The sequence below is a fragment of the Psammomys obesus genome, unplaced genomic scaffold (assembly GCF_907164565.1).
Source record: "Psammomys obesus unplaced genomic scaffold, mPsaObe1.curated_primary_1811, whole genome shotgun sequence".
In the NCBI taxonomy this organism is placed as follows: Eukaryota; Metazoa; Chordata; class Mammalia; order Rodentia; family Muridae; genus Psammomys; species Psammomys obesus.
Window position 1 is genome coordinate 2728921 of NW_026592510.1, and position 21416 is coordinate 2750336.

Sequence of the window (21416 nt, forward strand, 5' to 3'; positions counted from 1 at the left end):
GTGCAATATGAACAGACAGCTGTCCCTGGCTTCCCGATAAGTAGGATGACTCGCATTGCTGAGCAGTGCGGTCACTGCCAAAGGAATGACCCTCTCACATTTCTCCCTGATTCGCACACGCTGTGGCCAACTTGTCATCTCCTCCCCCTTGGGCTTCCCAGACACTGAGTCTGGAATGAAAATTCACCTGCCTCTTAGTTGGCCATCGGTGGGGGTAGGGGTGTGATTTGGCTTCCCAGGTTGGAAGATTATCTCACCCGGCCACAGCTATATAACCAGCTGGTGTGGAGGGGCTCTACAGGGCCAGCTCCAAGGGTGCATCCACAAGACAGAAAAACACACGGGCTCACTGCTGACAACATGATGGTGCTGAGAGTAGAAGAGCTGGTATGTAAAATGTCTTTTTTTTTTTTTAAACTTGGCAAAACCTGGTTCATCTTAGCTTTTATTTGAAAGTTTAGATGCCCTTTCTTTCTCAGGAATACTGTAAGGGAAGTCTGCAAATGTCAAGCATGGGACAGGGTTTGTTTATTTGATGGAATAAGTGGAAGTGGGAAAATACCCAGAGCTGACAGTGATGCCCTTCTGCATTTTTCCTGTTTATTGTCTTCTTCATGGGTTTTATTACTATGGTGCGCAATCATGTAGTTATCGTGATATTGGGTAGGTTTATTGCAAAAATAAATGTCTGGGCACTTTATAACTTGAGGCTAAAGTGAAAGACTTGAAATATGAATGGGGCGGGGGTTAGTGAGTTTCCTGAGAGAAGCTGGTCGTGTGTGGGTTAAAAGTAAATTTATGTATGCCAACCCAATGGATGCCTCGATTTAAATGAGAGAGTAAGACAGGTAGGTGTCTGAAGGTTACCTTGGGATGTCTGTAGCTATGTTTCTGACTCTGCTTGGAGGTGGCTGTCATCACCAGGAAGGACTGGTGACCTGCAGCATCCTTTGTGGAGAGTGGTCCTAGGATGGGGAGCATTGCTTGTGACTTTACCATCCTCTTCACACACAGGTAACAGGGAAGAAGAACGGCAATGGGGCCGCAGGGGAATTCCTTCCTGGGGATTTCAGAAATGGAGAATATGAAGCTGCTGTTGCTTTGGAGAAACAAGAGGATTTGAAGACACTTCCAGCCCACCGTGTGGACCTGGAGGAGCAACAACGGAAAAGTGAGAAACTGCGAGAGGCAGAGGTGAGGACCTTTCATGGAACCTACCAGTGGGGCTGGGGTATGGAGGTCCCTGAGGAAGAAGGGACGAGAGAGGGAAATAAATAAAACCATTCTAAAGATGCTTCTTCACCAAACTTGAACCACATGATGCAAAGAAAGAGTACACAAGAAAATGACTTGGGAAATGATTCCTGGTTGAGTTCATGATCTCTGGATTCTGAATCAATGATTTGATCTGCTATGGCCATGTTCTGATCAAAAGACAATGGTAACCAGGGAAGCCCCAATGCCACAAACTGTGAATTTAATGTTGAGCCAAGGAGATTTGTTCTTTTTGATAACATGATCATAGAATAAGTTTGCTCTTTGTATTGACATTTATTTATTAATTTATTGAATTTTTATATCTTACTAACATAAGATGTTACTTACTAACATAGCTAGTAACGATCTCTGCCTCAGAGACTGAATAGTGGGCCGCTTGAGAGAAAATGGCATCGATATTTGAGAACTTTATATTTATTTTTTGGCCTTTGGTAAAACATACTTTAGTTTTTCAGAATGAGAAAATGAGTTCTATAGAAATCTGGGACTTACGGTGCCAATTACAAAATGATCACCAAGAGACTACCTTATGTCTCCATTCAATTAGTCAAGGGCTAATTCTACAAAAAAAAAGACAGTAATTATGACTTGGATTAAAATTAGACCCCAATAACTTTAATTGAAAAAAAAAAACCCACCAAAGTCAGACACTTACTTTAAAGTGTTTTAAATTTCCTTTTTGCTCAAACCACTCACAGAGTTTGCCCAGACTGTAGTTTTGTTTAGCTACCACTGTAGGTAGAACTCACCATATTTCATTTCTTTTCCTTTTTAGCTCAAAAAGAAAAAACTAGAACAAAGATCAAAGCTTGAAAACTTAGAAGACCTTGAACTAATCATTCAACTGAAGAAAAGAAAAAAATACAAGAAAACTAAAGTCCCCGTTGTGAAGGAACCAGAACCTGAAATTATTGTAAGGACAGTTTGGTTTTCCAGGGCTGAGGTTCAGGGGTGAACCTCATGGAGGGAAGGCCACTGCAAAGCTCATGACCACTTTCCTTTTCTTTCCCCCTTTCTCTTTCCCCCTCAATCTTCCTTTTCATTGTTCCCTTCCACTTTCCCCTCCACTTCTTTACCACCCTCTTCCTCTGCCTCCACCTCCACTGTCTGTCTCTTCCTCTCCCTCCTCCTCCTTCACTTTAGACTGAACCTGTGGATGTGCCGAGCTTTCTGAAAGCTGCACTGGAGAACAGACTGCCAGTCGTTGAGAAATTCCTGTCAGACAAGAACAGCCCTGATGTGTGTGATGAGGTAAGTCTCCTGCCTTCCTGTAGGCTGGCAAATTACAGTCTCGATGTCTTCCACCTAAAAGTTTCTCCAGCTGTTCATTGTTCTGCCCTGCCCCACAACCTCCCAATACTAGATTAGCATGATGGATTGCATGGGGTTTTTCCTGTTCTTATAATTCTGTCTGGTTTATATGAAGACAGTTCATCGTTAACTTCTTAGATCCTTGGGATAGACTTCCATAAAGGCAAGGAGAAAAAAAAAATTACTGCTGGCCAAAGATATTATTAGCAGTATCTTTGAGCACAGCCAAATACCCCAACAGTAGAAGGGGAAGGTGGAAATCCCAGTCTAGTTCTGCCATTTGGCTACTTGATTGGGAACCTCAGTTCCTCTGTAAGCCCAGTCTCATTCTATCAGCCTAATGGCTCATTAATATAAAGCAACTTGTCAAAAATCTCGAATTTGTATTGCTTCTTTGGTGAACTGATATGGCAGCTCATACCAAAGCAGAATTTCCGTTTTGTTTTTTATTTACTTTTTTAAATGACTTTAGTGGTTTTTGATATTCAATATAGCAACAATTCTGCATGGAAGAGAACTATCGATGCACTTGGCACATGCGAATACAGATGGGGAGGTCTCAGAATTGAGATAGTTTTTGAGGTTTGAAGTCCACACCCCTCTGTCTTGGCCTTTAGCACTTAGGAAGGGTCTAGGACAGGAAGCTTGGGTTCTAGTTGTCAGATAATTATTCTGATCCTGCAATTCCAGTGAGCCCCAGTGTTCAGATTCATAAAGAAATGCTGGCTTTTTTTTTTTTTTTTTATCAGTTAGGTCATCATAGTCCTGGCTTCATAGCTCTTAAAGGATTATGCGCATTTTTACACACACGGCTATCTCTCCTTTTAATCTCTGACAGTATAAACGTACTGCTCTCCATAGAGCATGCTTGGAAGGACACTTGGCAATTGTGGAGAAGTTAATGGAGGCTGGGGCCCAGATTGAATTCCGCGATATGGTAAATATATTTCTTTGCCTGGAAATGAGCCAAAATAAGCAGACCATCTCTGAAAAGCTCAGGAAAACGTCCAATGAGAAGCTGCCCCAATTGGATTGAAAATTGATCTGAGAAAACCAGTCAAAAGCCCATTTCTCCATAACAAAGGGGGAAGTGGGCGATGACACGAGGTCATCTGGAAAGTATTTTCCACACACACAGAAAAGGAGAGGAGTGTTGCAGGGAAGAGGAGGAAGAGGCAGTTGTAGAGCAGAATTCAGTAACCTCACCAGAGGTTTGGGTCATGATCAACTCAGTAGCATCCCTGGCCTTTCAACACCCCGCTCCCTCGCTCCTTCCAACAGACAGTGCAGCCTGCTTCTGGCCCCTCTGTGCCAGCAATGCATGAGAATGTCCTAGCTGCCTATTTTATATGATGGATGCCAATTGCCGCCAATGAGATTTGGAGCTGGGCTGCTGTCACACCTTAACAATTCAGCGGCTGCGATTTCTGTAAAGACCAGTATACAATATACTTTATACCCTGAAGACAGAACTGGAAAAATGCTCCATTTATTTATGCAGCTCTATTTGACATTATGGTAAAATTGAAAAGGAAAAAAAAAAATCCAAAGAACTGAGCCTGAATTGAATCAAAGGACAAAATATTGAAAAAAAAAATTTAAGAAACTAATAATAAGAAATTTTGGATGAAGAGACATCTGAACCCCTAAGTTTGGATTCTGGAAGTCCAGAGATGCACCAAGCAAAGCAGAGAGTAACAGTCTCTTTAAAGAGTGGACAGTGACCACAGTGTCCCTAGCTGTGCTTGTGTAAACAACAGCGCAGAGCCAGCAGGAGATGGCCAAAGAAAAACAGGGACCTGGAGTGAGGTGTCAGCCCCAGGTTCAGATATTCTGGACTGGGATCAGACCAACCCCCAACCCCATACAAGATTCTCCATTACAATGTCTTGTCTTGTTTCCCTTTCCCAAATAGCTTGAATCTACAGCCATCCACTGGGCATGTCGTGGAGGAAACCCGGATGTCTTGAAACTGCTGCTGAAGAAAGGCGCCAAAATCAGTGCCCGAGACAAGGTAATTGCCCTGCCCTTCCTCAGGCTTCTGTTTCTTTCCGGGTCATGCCCGGAGGGTCCTCGGCTGGTCCTTATTCTGTGGACACCTCAGCCACGCACCCCGTTTGCACATGCCTTGAGGTCCCAGGCGGTGTCCATTCTCACCCGCTCCGTTCTTTTCTGCTGTTTTAGCTGCTAAGCACAGCGCTGCACGTGGCGGTGAGGACTGGCCACTACGAGTGCGCCGAGCACCTCATCGCCTGTGAGGCAGATCTCAACGCCAAGGACAGAGTGAGTAGCTGACAAGGCTGAGCCACCATCAGCTTCTTTGAAGTCACCCAGGCAAGCTGGGGTGCCTGCTGGGAACCACCTCCTGGCCTCCCACTTACCACACCTGCTTCTCCTTCTAGGAAGGAGACACCCCGCTGCATGACGCCGTGAGGCTGAATCGCTATAAGATGATCCGACTCTTAATGACCTTCGGGGCGGATCTCAACGTCAAGAACTGCGTAAGTAGTCGAACCAAGGCCTCTACTTGTGGGCTTCCTTGTTTCCGGAGTTTCTCAACTATTTGAAAGTATTATTCCCATGGTAGCAACCTTTGAGATACACTGATGGTTCAAATGAGTCTATTTCCAGGAGAAGTTGACACTTGGCAAGAACTCGGGTTACAGGTTCAGACATGAAGGAAACTCAGGCTTCTGATCAGGCCTTGGAGCCTAATAGTTCTTTGAAAGGTTGGTCTTGAATAAAAGATGGTCAAATTGTTCACCTTTAAAATACACGTTGTGGGGCTGGAGAGATGGCTCGGTGGGCAAAAGCCCTGGTTGCTCTTCCAGAGGACCTGAGTTCAGTTCTCAGCAACCACATGGTGGCTCATAGCCATCTACAGTGGGAACTTATGCTCTCTCATCTGGTGTGCAGGCATACATGCAAACAGAGGACTCATATACATGCAATACATAAGCAAATCTTAAAAAAACAAAAATAAAAAGCACATTGGGTAATTCCAATCTGTCTTGCTTATACCTGGCAGACCAGAGCCCGCAGTGGGTAGAAACGTATACACCAACCTTTCCCAAAATAACCCCAAGTCACCCAGAGACTGAAATCAATCAGTATTGCCTGGGGAGTTCCAAGTAGTCTTACAGTGTAAGATATTGCCACAGCTTTTAAGCGTCACCGTGCATTTTCTGATTTTCTTAAAAAAAGATAACTACCATTCATTTTCCAATTTGACTTATATGCACACGTCTCAAAATAATTTCCTACATTAGAATTTCTGCATAAGTACATGTTAATTTAACTTCATCTGTATTCAGGGAGTGTAAGCAACTTTCCTTCATGGCTCCGATTCCCAGACAAACATCATCTCCCATAGCTGCAGAAGATAAGAGTTTATTTTATTTTATTTTATTTATTTATTTTTACAAACAGTGGAAGACTCTAAGCAGAAATGAATGGTACGCATATAGTCACTAGGGCCAGGTGGGCACACGAATGACATCAATGAGTGGTTACTATTGTTTGTGCATGTGTGCATGGATCATCTCCAGCCCAGTACCTTGAGGCATTGTGGGTCACAAGCCTTTCCGGGTTCTCATTCTCCCCCAACCCCCACCTCTAAACCTGAGCAAAACCAAGTCTCTGTGTTGATTAGCATATCAAAGCTGCCAGCCTACACAACCTCTGGGATCCGGAGCACTTCTGGGCTGAATGCAGATAGAAATGCTTAGGACTTCTCCTGTCTCACGAGAAGAATTGAAAAGTGCTGCGGTTTAATATGTGCAGATATCTTGAGAACTGTGCATCAGGGAGACCAAATTTCGGCCTGAAAAATTACTTATTTATGTTACTAACATCGGTTTCAAAGAACGTGGCAAGCTGTATAAGAAGCCCCAGGGAAAAATTTGAAAAACCTGTGGTGCAGTCGGCAGCCGGAGGGAACTGACTGGCCCGAGGCTTGGTGGCAGTGTACTTACCATCCTGACTTCTAGATCCATGGGCTCAGGAGAGACAGTGCGTCCTCAGAGTTCTTTCTGCAAGGTCCTGGAAATACTAACAGATAGTTTTGAATTTCACAGTGGCTTGGGGTGTTACTTTAGTACCTAGGGACAAGGAGTTTTTACCAATACCTTGGATAGTTCCATGCATGGTAGAGGGAGAAGCCAAAAAAAAAAAAAATAATAATAATAACATGAAAAGCAGTGACACGATAGTTTAGATAAACCGTGGATCACTCATAGTAAAAACCGTATGCTTTGATAATATACTTCATCAGCATAGTTACAGAGTGGGAACTAACAGGTGCCTCCCACCTGGAAGTCAAATTTCCCTTTCTTCTGTAGGCTGGAAAGACCCCCATGGACCTGGTATTGCACTGGCAGAATGGAACCAAAGCAATATTTGACAGCCTCAAGGAGACTGCCTACAAAACCTCTCGCATAGCTACATTCTAAGGAAAGAGACTCAACAGGAGCTGTTCACAGGTGTTTTCAAAGCATGGCCCGAACAGAAGAGCAACCAGCTACACAATCCAGCTTTTGTTTGCCAGCCGACTAGGGAGATATACCTACGGAAGCTTCAGGAAAGCGCTGGGTGATAGGTGTTAATATTTCCTTTAGTGATGCTCTCCACCTTTATTTATTCCTATTTATTTATTTATTTATTTGCTCCAGAACACTAGTATTCAGGCTTTCATGAGCATCTTTGGGGGGTGGGGAGAGCAAAACTTCCTCTGTATGTACCATTCAGTCTTCCCAGAGATCTGAAGCCATGTGGGTGAATGATGTCTAATTGCATTCTTTTGTGTCCTCGCTCGAATAAAGCTCTTGAAGGTATTTTTCAAAGCAAGGGTGATCGTTGCAGCCCTTCTCTGAATTCTCACTGCTGAATGAATGAAGCAACAGAAGGCCTGAGGTAATGCAGAAGGGGACAGAAGCGATCCTTCAGGACAGACACTGAGGCCCGCCATTCAGCCATAAGTTTGATTTAATTTGGTTGTTTACCAAGTCACACAGTGTCCCAAGGTGAAGAGAATGTCAAGAGTGTAAGTGCAGGGAGGAGGAGCAGGAGGAAGTGGGCAGGGTGCCCACGAAAAACTGAGTTCCATGGGGGGAAAAAAGTTGAAAGGAAATGCACTTGTAAATGTGTAAATGTATATTGTGTTGTATGTATATTTTATATTCATAATAAATACCAACAAATCTAAACTTTGTTCTAAGGCTTCTGTTTGTCAGTGCCGAGGTAGGGATTTCTCATGTGAAAAGGGCCATTTAGGAAGGTGTTCATTCGTCAGTGTTTTCCACTTTTTTTCAGATTAGAAATCTAGGGGGATGGAAAGATGGCTCAATGGTTAGGAGCACTTGCTGTTCTTGCAGGGGATCTAAGTTCAGCTCCCAGCCCCACATGGTGGCTCACAGCAATCCATGAAGCCAGCCCCAGATCTGACTCTCTCTTCTGACTTCCACAGGCATCAGGCATGCATATGGTGCACATTCATACGTGCAGCAAAACACTCATACACATTTAAAATAAAATAAAGCTTAAAAAAATGAATGAGGTGAAAAAGGAGGAGGAGGAGGAGTGGAAGGAGGAGGAAGGGGGAGGAAGAAATGTATTGTAGAAACCATAGCGTCAGTACTTACGGGATGCTAGATCACCCAGAGATCTTGATAAACTGAAGAATTGTCCTCAGTTCGTCTCAGGTGGGGCCTGTGAATCTGCATTTCTGACCAGCTCCTGCCAATCATAATGGGATAGGAGGCTGAATTATGATTTTAAAAAAAGTGCTGTTGCTTCGCTACAATGGTGTGGAAAAAAGAGACGCCTAGTGGGAAGAATGTTTACTGCAGGTTAAACAAGCCCTTCTTAACTCAGGGCTTCTTGGCTCACTAATTAGGGGCTTATCAATCATTGTATTGTGGACAGGCGCTGACAGGGTCAAAAGCCTCCCAGGAGAGAACATTCTGGGTCACCAGCTTTTGACCTACAATGGGAAAAGTTTTGTTGCCAAATGCTGAGCGAGGCACTAAAGACTCTGGTGAGAAAAAGAGATTGTCTCTGCGCTCCCAGGACAGAGGAGTATGTAGAAATAAATATATAATATCAGTCTATCTTAGGCCCAAACGGGGCACTCTAGAATGCTCTGAGGGTCTCAGATGTGGAGGCCCATGTGTGGTGGAGAAGGGCGGCTTTATGATTTCTTGGAGGTGGCAAGCTTGAGGGAGGTTCTGAAAAATGAAAAATCCCTTACAAGCCTCGAGTTCTGCAGGCAGCAGGAGAGTATGCGCAAGCTCGAGGGTGTGTGTGTGGGATCTTCGGAACCCGAGACACGTGATCCGGGAAAGACTTGTGTCACACTCCAGCGCCGTGCGCTCCTGAAACTCGTGTCAAGTTGGACTGCATACACCAACCTCTTACACGCCTTTCCTACTCTGTGGGAGAAAACAGGCCTAGCTTGTAACCAAGAATCTTCCAACCACCCAGTCGTGGACACACGTGGAGCTGCGGGGGGCATCTGAAACGTTCGGGGCTCCTTTTCGTCTGTTTTCTTACCAAGCCGCAAAGCTCCCCACCTCCCATCGACAACTGTCCTCTCCTGCCTAATCCTTTTATTACCCTCTACCTTCCCCCCAGCATCCCACTCACCTGCTCAGAGATCTACAACGGTGGTTCGCAACCTTCCTAACGTCTTGCCCTCTTAATACAGTTCATGTTGTGGTGACCCTCAACATACAAATATTTCGTTGCTACTTGGTAACTGTAATTGTTTTTTTTTTTTTTTTCCTACTGTTATGCGTTGTAATGTAAATGCCTGTGTTTTCAGATGGTCAACCCCTGGGAAAGAATCCTTCCACCCCAAGGAGGCGAGACCCACTGGTTGAGAAGTGTTGGTCTAAGGTATGGGCTCCAGCAAGTGTTTCTTGTGCCTGGCATAACTTGGCTATGTTAGTATGTGGCCGAAGTGTCTCATTTGAGCCTCTTTGCCCCAAGGGGCTGGAGCGGTTAATTAAAAGGAGAAAAGAGTTAAAAATAACTTTGCATTGCCACATTTAAATATTTGTATTGATAAAGAAGCAGAGGGCGCAAGAGACAGTGAAGAATCAAAGCACTTAGATCAAGGCTGGCGCAGGCTCGATCTTTGTGAGTGGGAAAAAGAAATACCTAAGGGGAAAATTCCTTTTCTATCACACAGCTCCAGTTTTAAAAGCTCCAGTCTCCTCCCCGCCCCAACCAATTCTTTGCTTATAGTCTTTTATCTTGTGTTCCCTTTCTCACTGAAGGGAATACATCACTGGCCAATGGAGAGTCGTTCTTGACTTTATTGTCACGCACCACCTTTGATCAGTGATCAAGTCTTATCAAACGTGCTGACATCTTGTGTAGAGTCTGCTCTGTAATCTGTGTCCTTCAATCTCCGAAAGGCCTGCAACCTCACGATAATCCAAACATCCCTCTTTGACATTTTTTTCTTTTTGATCTGTTTATTTGCATGTGTGTGTGTGAGTGTGAGTATCATGTGTGTGCAGGGGCTTAAGGAGGCCAGAAGGGGCCGTGGGATCACCTGGAACCGGTGTTACAAGAGGTTTTGAGCCACCCAAAGTGGGTACTGGGAACTGAGCCCAGGTTCTCTGGGAGTGAAGCAAGTGTTCTCAACTGCTGAGAGCCTCTCCAGCCTGACCCCTACTCCGTTGTTTCCTAAAATGCAAATCTGATCTAGTCAGTCTCCTCTTTTAAACTTTCAGAGGTGTCCCACTCCTCTCAGGATCAAACACAAACTCCTTAACTTGCACTCAAATATCTTCAAAATTTGACTGCCAAGAAAACAGGACAGGAGCCTACCACAGAGGGCCTCTGAAAGACTCTATCCAGCAGGGTATCAAAGCAGATGCTGAGACTCATAGCTAAACTATGGGCAGAGTGCAGGGAATCTTATGAAAGAAGGGGGAGATAGTAAAACCTGAAGGGGACCGGAGCTCCACAAGGAGAGCAAGGAGAACCAAAAAATCTGGGCCCAGATACCAATACTCCAACCAAGGACCGTGCATAGAGATAACCTAGAACCCCTGCACAGATGTAGCCCATGGCAGCTCAGTCTCCCAGGTGGGTTCCCCAGTAATGGGAACAAGGACTGTCTCTGACATGAACTCAGTGGCTGGCTCTTTGACCACTTCCCCCTCAGGGGGGTGCAGCCTTACCAGGCCACAGAGAAAAATGATGCAGCCAGTCCTGAAGAGACCAGATAGGCTAGGGTCAGATGGAAGGGGAGAAGGACCTCCCCTATCAGTGGACTGGGGGAAGGGAATGGGTGGAGAATAGGGAGGAAGAGTGGGATTGGGAGGGGAAGAGGGAGGGGGCTACAGCTGGGCTACAAAGTGAATAAACTGTAATTAATAAAAAATAAAATAAAAAATTGACTGTTGCTATTCTTTGTTACTTTAAGTGCCGGAGATTAAACCCAGGCCCTCATGTACACCGGCAAGTGTCCCAAGTCTGAGCTGTACACTCATCTTCCCCACACTCTTAAGCACTGGTTTGTTTTCTATTGCTTTTTTTTTTTTTTTTTTTTTTTTTTTTGTGGCAGCATCTTCCTAAGTTGCCTAGGCTGGCCTTGAACTCACTCTGTAGTTCAGGCAGTCCTTGAATTTGCTGCCCTCTCACCTTGGTCTCCTGAGTAGCTGGGATTCCAGGCCTGTGCCTCTAGACCTGGATTAGGAATCCATTTTCTGTCGATATTATGTGTGCTTACAAGCACCTCATCCAAATGTAGAAGTCAGTGGGCAGTTTGTGGGAGTCAGTCTGCTTCCACCATGTGGGTTCCTCAGGCTTGGAGGCAAGTACTCTTGCCTGTTGAACCCTTTCTTAGGTTCTGTGAGTTTCCGTCAGGTGTGTTCCTATTATACTTCACCGCCCCCCCATCCTGCCCCTTGCCATATTTATTATATTGCTTTTACATCCCTTTCCTTAATGGATAATTTTCTTTCTTCTCCTTAACAATAATCATTTTTTTTGTAATAATAGAAATGAATAATGAAGAAACCTTTCACTGATAGTCTCAATTTTATGGCTTTCCATTTCTGTGCACATTGTATGTATTGTATTGTCCCTTTAGTGTATAACTTTTTCAACTGAACAACTTGCCTAACTTGACAGAGCCTAACTTGACGGTCATCTGGGAGGCTTCAGCCAGCAGCAGATCAAGACAGATGCTGGGACTTGCCGTCAAATGTGGGCTGAAGCTCTGGGGGTCCTTTAGAAGGGTTGGAGGAAAGATGGAAGGACCTGGAGTGGACAGGAGCCTCACAAGAAGACCAACAAAGACAACTAACCCAGTCCCATGGGGACTTTCAGAGACTGAGACATCAACTAAAGAGCATGCATGGTCTGGAGCTAGGCACCCTGCACACATGGCTGATGGGCAGCTTGGTCTTCATATGGGGCTCCTGACAAGTGGAGGTTGGGGGCCAGAGGCTGTTTCTAACATGGACTCCATTGCCTGCATTTGGATCACTTCCTCCTGGTAGGGCTGCGTTGCCTGGCCTCAGGGGATGAGGATATGCTCAGTCTTGATGTAACTTGATGTGCTGGGAGGGTTGATATTGGGCAGGGGGGGCTCCCCTTTTCTTGGGGGAAAGGGAGAAGGGAAGGGGGAAAAAGAAGGGGAAGAGGGAAGGAGAGGGACTGCGAGGAGAGGAGGCAGGGGACACCCTTGGGATGTAAAGAAAATAAACTGAAATTTTAAAAAAAGGAACGGTGTGGTATTCATGTGTGACTTATTTCTCTTATTTCCAGCTCCATTTTCCTTCAAATATGATTTAATTAAAAAACATTTTAATTAGGTTGTTTTCTTAATATCTAGCCTTTTGAGACCCACAGGCAAACAATATGCAAAGACCTTGGAATATTCAGCCCTAAATTTGTCTCCACTAAATCCCTCCCCTCGGGGCTCAGGAAGAGGAGGCAGAAACAGTGTAGGAGCCAGAGCAGATAAAGGGCACCAAGAAAACAAGGCTGTCTGAACACAAGACTGATGCACCTGTGAAAGCAGAGGCGGAGGCAGCATATACAGGACCTCACAGGTCTGTGCAAGATAGGGCTCCTAGAAGAAAGGGACACATGCCCCCATCTCTCAACCAGAAGCTATCTCTAATTGATAGCCACTTGCAAATGAAGAATTAGTTTTCTTCAAGGGAGAAACAAACTACTCTTAAGGGTATGCTGAGTGCCCAGAGGACTAAAAATGAACTCAGTGGCATCTTTGGAGGTTACTTATGTCATAATCTTCTGTCAGGAATCTTTTTAAACACACACACACACACACACACACACACACACACACACACACGAGTATGCAAATGAGTGGGTCTCTGTGCCTTTATTTTTTGTGCCTTGGGCTCTTTTCCTCCTGTTGTTTTAGTCTATTCTGATGTGTTCATTTTTATCTTCTATCTTATTATCTCTTAGAAGCCTGTTTGTTTTCTATTGAGAGACTGAAAGGGATGAAAGAGAGGAAGAACTGGGAATAGAGGGGAAATTATTATAAGGATATATTATGTGAGAAAAAACATCTATTTTCAAAAGAAGAAAAACCATTTGTATATGGATACATGGGCACTGGGGGGAGGGACATGGCGCACATGTGGAGGTCACAGATCAGCGCTCTCCCTGTAGCAGGTGGGTCCTGGAGATCAGCAAGACCATCAGGACTAGCAGCACGTGCCTTTACTTGCTGAACCATATAGCCAGCCCTGCTTCCATTCTTTTTAATGGCTGAGTAAAATGCCTTTGTATGCATTAGTTTTTAATCACTGCTGCAACAAAGTATCTGAGCAAAGCAATGTAAGGAAGGCAAGGGTTAGCTTGCAGTGTGGAGGGGAAGGTGTGGCAGCAGCAGCGTGAGGCTACTGGCCAGCTGCTTCCAGTCAGAAGCTGACATGAGGGATGCCTGTCTGTGCTCATTTAACTTTTCCCCCCTTTATGGAGAGCTAGGACTTAGGCCATGGGATGGTGCCACATGCAGGGTGAGTTTTCCCATCTCAATTAACTCATCTAATGACTCCCAGCCATGTCTGCAGGCATGTCTCCCAGTTGATTGTAGAACCTGTCAAGCTGACCATTAATGTTAACAACCAGTTTCTTTATCTACTCATTCCTCCACTATTCTTTTGCTGTAGTTATGTAGGTCAAGTTGGCCTCAAACTTGTGGTCCTTCTGCTTAAGCCCATAGCTAGGAACCACCATGACTGGAATTTGTCAAGGATTATATTATATATAATATTAAGGGCAGATACAGACTTTTACCACGTTTTTGCTATCTATTTCAGTATTCTTTTTCCTCTCGTTTTTCCTATTAATATGGTAAAGCACAATGCATTAAAAAGAACTGGTATCTCCTGATTTTCAAAACTGAGATATTCTTACATTCCTGGATTAAAGCTTATCATTTGCTTGCTTGCTAATATTTGATCTCAGTTATCTATGTCTGCGAGCCTGGCATAAAGTACTCTCTTTTAAACACTTCCTATCTTCAGGACAGTGCTCTTCATTCTCCTCCCCCAGTTAATTCCCTACATCTTTGGGGCCCTTATATCAACACAGCATAAATGCTGATATTTACATAAATGACTATCCACACAGTCTGATGAACTTGTTAGTAAAAATAAATTATTTCCAAAGGATTTGTGTGTGTGTGTATCAAATCCTCTAAATCTTGTAACAAAAAAGTCACTATTAGGTACTGAGAAGTTTCTAACTAAAGGGAGGAATACATTTTAAGTACAGCTTGAAGGCAGAAGGTAGTAAATGAAGGGGACAAGTAATCTCATCAAAGTGTCCCTTCTGTTTCTACAAGTTCAGCAGTCCTTTAGGAAGATTTAACTCAATTAATATGTGAAAGAGGCTAAGAAAATAATCACTTGGCTAAAAGTCACCCCCATAATAGGGTTTCAGACTTCAAAATAACTTTTTTGGATAGTAAAATTTAAAAAATCCATCAAATAGAAAAAGGCAGTTTATTCATCTTCAATGTCTTAAAATACTGAAACATCTTATTTCAGTGTACCTACTGTTATTCATTACTCCCATAAAGAATGAAATACTTTTTCTCTTAAAGTATATCTATATTAATTAAATGGTTAGTCTTTAAAAAACAGTTCACTGGGTTTTATTTGCTGTTTTAATAGTTTGAATATAAGGCTGTTTTATAGACTGTTGGTTTCTAGTTTAATGAGAATATCAACTCAGCAGAGTTTTGTTTTTGCTGTGACTGATGAGCTGTGAAGGAAGAAGGCTGTGCTGATGGAGACTGCAGTCTTCTCAGCCCTCACATTTAGCTTTCTTGCATGCTGGAAGAGAGTCATCATCTGCTTCTGATGGCCGAGGTTTCTTCACTGTACAAATAATTCCAAAAGCAGTTTTTCTAGTTTCTGTAAAATAGAAAACATGGAATGGAGAGAAGACACAGTTTTACTTATTTGTGATTTTTTGATGCAGGCTCTATGTAGCCCAGGCTGGCCCTGACTCCTCACAGTCCAGCTTGCTCTGATCCTCCTGCCTTAGCTAACTAGCATCACCCCATTTCTTTGGCCTATAGCATGGTAAGTAAGAAAACTAGAGAGCTCTTACAGGTGATGATGCCATTTATGATCATTATTTTTTCCCAACATGCACAAAAAGGAGTAGTTTTAATGTCTAGTTCACTCCTAAGGATTGCCTTTTAGGTTAAAGTACAGAGCAGGGCTTCTCCATTGCTCTCTCCACGACTTCTTATGCTGTCAGAGCCAGCCAGAGGCACCAGTCTAGCAACTGCTTTATGTACAGTAAAAGACGGACAGACCACAAGCTCAGATGCAGGAGTCACTTGGACGGATCCCACAGAAAAGGCTGTGCTGACCTCATGTTATAGCAGCTGCCATCGCTCTCACTAGATTATCAACGCACCTCTGAACAACTGTGCTGTGCTGACCAACAATGACCTGCTATACAACAGCCATCTAACAAATGCTTGTTGAGAGAACACTTAAAAATCAAACTCATGCTTATCAATCCCTTATGTATATTAATCATGAAGGGAAAAAGATTATTTTGCATGCTTATTACTCTGGCAGCAGAGTGAACTTAAATTTAGTCAGCTTGTCTTAACACGTTAACAGGCCAGGCACTGTCATTTGCAGAATAAAAAATCCCTAACAGTGGTTTTAAACGTTCTAAATGCTGGGGTAAGTACACTAAAAATAGACATTTTAAGAGTGAAGGGAAACCAATAGGGAACATATCTGAACATTGGAGACCTGTGACACGGTATGCTCTTAGGATATTGGGGGTGACTCCAGCCAAGACTCCCGGCAGCTGGGGACATGGAGACAGAAGTGGCCACCTCCCAGCCTGGCAGGACTTTCAGTGGAGGGAGGGGCACACCAATCCACCCACAAAACCTTTGACCCCAAATTTACCCTAACTTGAGACCCACCCCATGCGGAGAGCCAACTCCTGACACTATTAATCATACTCTTCTATGCTTGCAGACAGGAGCCTAGCATGAACGTCCTTTGAGAGGCTCCACCCAGAAGTGGATGCAAACAGATGCTGAGACTCATAGCCAAACATTAGGGGGAGTCTTACAGAGGAGTGGGAGGAAGAGTAGAGGGGTCCAGAGGGGAGAAGAATTGCAGAGGAAGACTAACAGGGTCAACTAACCTAGGTCCATAAGGGCTCACAGAGACTGAAGCGCCAACCAAAGAGCATGTGTGGACTGGACCAAGGCCCATGACACATACGTAGCTGACAGGCAGCTTGGTTTTCATGTGGGTGTCCTAGCAAGTGGCGCAGGGGCTGTCTCTGACATGGACTCTGCTGCCAGCTTGTGGCTCACTTTCTCCTAGCTGGGCTGCCTTGTCTGGCTTCAATGGAAGAGGATGCGCTTAGTCCTGCTGTGAACTGATGTGCTGGGGCACGTTGCGACCAGGGATGTGGGGGTATGGGAGTATGGGTGCTGTGGCTCCCCTTTTGAGAAGTGGGTGAAAAAAGGGGGAAGACTGTGGGAGGGTGAGATGGGGAGGAGAGGAGGAGGAGGCTGCAATTGGGATGTAAAATGAATAAAAATAAGTTCAAACAAAGTGTGAAGGCACGCAGGAAAATCAACTTCCTGGATGAGCTAATGAAGCACTCGAAAAGTGACAGTACTAGTAGGAGACAAAGGAGGAAAAACAGCCTTTGAAAGGAAGTGTGGGCTGCGCCTCACTGTGGGCCTTACACTTTGTGCAGGCATATAAGTCCTACATGTGCAGACCTCATGGAACGAGAAGTCCAGGAATTGGAGGAAACTGTCAGAACAAAGGGGGCTAATGGTAGGGTAGTGTGGGGAGATATGCACAAAGGAACCAATGTGGGTGAGTGGAGGAGTCTATGCCCAACCAACCAAATACCACCAGCACTACCACCACCCCTCCTGGGAAAAACCCACCCAGAAATACGTATCAGTAAATAAATGAACATGTAAGCCAAAACAAGAATTCAAGAAATATTCTGAGTTATATGTTTTTGTTACTTTTCTGTTTCTGTAATATCTTGATCAGAGCTATTTAGAGCCAGTTGTGGTGGTGCACATCTGTAATTCCAGCACTTTTGGAGACAGAGGCAGGTGGATCTCTGTCTATAAAGTTACTTTGCAGCCTGTTCTACAAAGTGAAGCCCTGTCTCAAAAAAACAAAACAAAACAAAACAAAAAAACAAAACAAAAAAAACCCCAAAAACCAAAACAACAACAGAAACCCCAAAACCAAAAACCAAAACCCCAAAGAGAGCACTTCCAAAAAGAGCAACTTAGCAAATACTGGGTTTATTTCAGCGCACAGCTCAAGGGTAGAGTCCATCATGGTGGGGAGACCAAGGAGACAGAGCCTGCAGTAGCCACACCACATTCCCAACTAGGAAGCACAAGGTTATGAGTGCTGGCGCACAGCTGCGACTCTCCATTTTAGCCACTCCAAGAGCCGTACCGAGGGGATGGCTCTGTCCTCACTGAGTCTTCTCACACCCTTCCATTCTCAGGGGCTAACAGAACCCCCTCACAGGTGATCCTGCAGCTAGGTGGTTCTGTACCCTGTCAAACTAACACCACCAATCCCATTTCTGTTTCTGAAACTCTTTTTTTTTTTTTTTAAAGCAGGGTGCAAGATCAGAGAGAAGCAAGCAGGAGGGATGTTAAAAGCCTCTGAAAATGTGGGCAGGGGACACTGTGTAGTTTGAAAGAACACATTCAATAATCATTCCTGTAATGCAAACTATATACAATGTACACACTACAGAGAGTAAGGCCTAAAGTGAGGGTAGAGAGCAGACTGTATGGTTACGGCTGGTTAAGAAAAGAAGACAGCCTTATAGGAACTCTGTAGGAAGGATAATAAAAGCATCTATGTGTCAGTCATTGATGGTTACCTGCTCTAATGTGACCATTCAGATTTTACTATAGGAACATGCTCACCTCCATGGAGAAATACAGCTCGGCAATTTGTGGACACGGCAGCCTTGCCTTCGCTTTCAGACAGCCCGAACAGCAGCCCTCTGATAGGGTCATTAAAGATTTCAACCCAGAGTCAGCCAAAGGGTATGAGACAACACAAAGAAGACGACAGCTCACTGGTCACAGTGGCAGAGACACTAATTCTACTAATTCCCCAGCAGTCCTTAGCTCAATGGAAACACAGCTCTGAGAAGTCTGCTTTATCAGACTTCTGCTGCTTAATCTAAAATCCAGAAGAATAAAAAAGCCTATAACCTGTTGCAATGTGCTTCTGAGCTGGCTACTGGACAGTAAACTCACAACTAAAGGATAAGAAAACATCAGGCTGAACTCTAATACTACATTTGATTCAATTTTCTAAGGGAAAATTCTAGTCCAGTGTGATGGTTCAGCAGGTAAACGGTGCCTGCTGCCTGCTGCCAACCCTGATGACTCAAGTTTGATGCCAGGGACCCAGGAGATGGAAGGAGAGAACTGACTCCTGAAAGTTTTCTGATCAACACATGTTCCCCTCCACCTAAAACAAACATAGATTTAAAAAAAAAAACACTAAGAGGATACAAGTTCGCCACGTCATACGGTCCTCTTATTTCCAATGGCTAAAATAAGAAAAAGGAAAAATAAAATGAGATGTTAATAACATTTTAATCATTTACAACAAATATGATACAACTAAATATCCAAAGATAAGTATTTTTCATAAATTAAGATCTCATAGCTGTAATAGGTTTCTAAAAATATAAATATATCATGTAGAGCATTTTTAACAAGGTAAAAACATCTAATTAATTCACAAATATAAACATGTATAGGTAAAACCTGAAACTCAGATGAATGGCACACATTTAGCAATTACTACAGACAAATGTAGTTAAAGGCTCAGACAGGCAGTGCATTACACTGCTATTTCATTTGTTCTAAAAACGCAGTGAAGTTTTGTAACTACGAAGACCAAGTACTACATGCTATATTTACCTTTTCTGCAGCACTGGACAGAACTACATTCTATAAAACAGAAAGGAGGCAATATTAAATCTTAGATAATTAATAAAATAACTGAACGACAGTACGGAACAAATGACCAGCAACTCCCTTTTAACATTTAAGGCTCAAATACCAGGATTTTTTTTTAAAGATAAGGTAAATAATGTGAAAATATAGAAAGCTTTCATGTCATACTTAGGACAGCCAATACAAAAAGCAGAATAAACTTTCTAAACAAATCTTGGTGCAGATAAATTAAGTTTAAAAGCTGTAACTTTAATTAACTCTTATAAACAACTGTTATCTATAGGAATCTTTTCATTGTGACAAACTGCAAATCCCTTATCAAAAATAAAGGCTTTTGGCACATCTTTTCCCTCCTTTCTTACTCCTCCCTCTGGAGTTTTTATAAGACCACGTGAAGCTCACTGAGAAAGAACACATTTCTGAGCCGCCAGAGATGAACAGCAGCCTTGGCTCTGGAACTATACCTTTCCTCTGCAGATCTGCGTCAAACTGAGGGCATTGGAGACTGTGTACCTTCTCATCGTTGCGTCTCTGATAGCAGGACCATAGACAAGTTCAAAGCCCAGGCCGCGGTCAATTGCCTTCCCCAGAAATAAAGAGGACAAAGTGTAAGCTGTCAAAGACAAGTAAGTTAACTACTCCCACTGAGGTCTCTCTTCACCTTCCCTCTTCTCCTCTATTCATGTCTCCTGCATGGCAAGGGACTGGCTTACACAAAGACAGACCCATATCTCTGCACCCCAGCCAAAGTGAGAAAAGCAGACAGGAGGCCGTACCTGACTGACAGGGTTTATGTCAGTGGTGGGAAGCTAAGTGTGTAAAAAGGAATTACAGGGGCTGAGGACAGCAAAGGCCAAGTGTGGTGTGGAGGTGCGGAGATGCACAGAGCTACTATTCCGTGAATGGTCCAAAGAAAAGGATGTGCTTCCCACATGCAGGGAAACTGTACGCTAACAGGGAGCCAAGCAGCTTGACCGAAGAATGAAGGAGATGAAGATCGGAGGGGCCTGCGGAACAAGAGTGGGGAGCTTCCCATCTCAGTCACTTCCCACACATAGTTGACTAGCACTAACTGCCATGCCTGACTCAATAGTATGTAGGAGGAACTGTGCCACTTAGAAAAGACCTGTGGCCAAGACTCACATGTCCCCACCCCACTCTGTGTAAGTAACATTGTTAAGGTTCATTGCAGCTCAGGAAAAAAGGTGAAAGAAAGCTGGGCCCTTCAGGATTTTGCTCTGCTTGCCGTAAGGGCTTGGTCTTTTTGAGGAAACAATTCTTTCTCACTTAGTGTACTCTTAATGTGTGGGATCCACAGGCTGGAAGTTCTGCAGAGCACGGGAGAGGGGCTGAGATTCACCAGTGCGTATTCAGCCTCCCTGGTCAGGGGTTCAGTGTCTTTGCCGATTCGTAGCAGATACGGTTTAGGCCACCCACTACTCGTCAAGAGCTCAGGCTCATGCCCTCATGAGCAAGGAGAGGTTAGGATGAATAGAAATTAAGCAAATGCACAGTGGATGGAAGAGCATGTTCAGAGGGAAGAAAGAACACAAACAGGCTCTGGGCATGGAGCATGTAGAAAAGGCCTGAGGTGGAGAAGAATGAGCAGAAGTCCTGTGGTGGGAACTGAGGCTGAAGAGAGTGGGAAGGACCAGTTTGTAGATCTTAACCGCTGGTGACCAGGCTTAATCTGTCCTCATAGCAAGGGGAAACATGTGAGGGGTTTCAGCATGGAGGCAAGAATCAGACAGGAACTTGCCCAACTCACGTAGGTGATAGTGGCCCACTGAACAAGCAAGGGGGGCCAGCTGGCTCAGCGCAGGCAGGATGGTCTCAGGCTCTGCAGGTGAGGTTCTATGGGCCTCACTGCTCACAGTCCCCAGGGAGTGGACGGACTGACCCTGCAGACCTCAAGTCATCTAGAGGTATGCACCACAGGCTCCTTCTGTTCTCCTTCCCTGACATTTCTTTTTCCATGTTCACCCCCGCCTTCTTTCTTTCATTTTGAGCTTTTAGATTTTCCTATATCACCAGGTTTAACTGGAAATTTATATACTACTTCCCCTCTTTGGACATCTTTTTCCCCACTTTTAAGCCACTGATTTGTATTCTTTGTAGGAACAGCATTTGCTGCCTCAGTGTTGGCACTATAATTAAACATACACCTCATTTCCTTGCCTAGGGTTTTTTTTTTTTTTTTTTTTTTTCTTTTTACAGCTGCTATAACAGCTCCTCTTTGTAATCCAAACGCCACACACACACACACACACACACACACACACACACACACACACACACACAC

At 44.1% G+C, this 21416-nt stretch overlaps 2 protein-coding genes across 2 annotated transcripts in view; one reads left to right on the forward strand and one right to left on the reverse strand.

Annotated features, from left to right (window-relative positions):
• Positions 1-317: 317 nt before the first annotated feature.
• On the forward strand, positions 318-7727 carry Ankrd1 (ankyrin repeat domain 1). Its single transcript, XM_055613982.1, has 9 exons — positions 318-387; positions 1015-1194; positions 2054-2191; positions 2422-2529; positions 3428-3526; positions 4505-4603; positions 4774-4872; positions 4992-5090; positions 6930-7727. Exons 1-9 carry the CDS (start codon positions 361-363, stop codon positions 7038-7040), a joined length of 960 nt encoding a protein of 319 aa, XP_055469957.1. The 5' UTR covers positions 318-360; the 3' UTR covers positions 7041-7727.
• A 7003-nt stretch (positions 7728-14730) lies between these two features.
• Positions 14731-21416, reverse strand: part of Rpp30 (ribonuclease P/MRP subunit p30) — a 21798-nt gene continuing 15112 nt past the window's right edge. The window contains exons 7-11 of the mRNA XM_055613705.1: positions 19579-19695; positions 19079-19108; positions 18665-18702; positions 18065-18144; positions 14731-15008 (exon numbers count right to left, since the gene is read on the reverse strand). Of these exons, the coding sequence (XP_055469680.1) occupies positions 14899-15008; positions 18065-18144; positions 18665-18702; positions 19079-19108; positions 19579-19695 (375 nt within the window). The 3' untranslated portion in view covers positions 14731-14898. The remainder of the gene's footprint in view (positions 15009-18064; positions 18145-18664; positions 18703-19078; positions 19109-19578; positions 19696-21416) is intronic.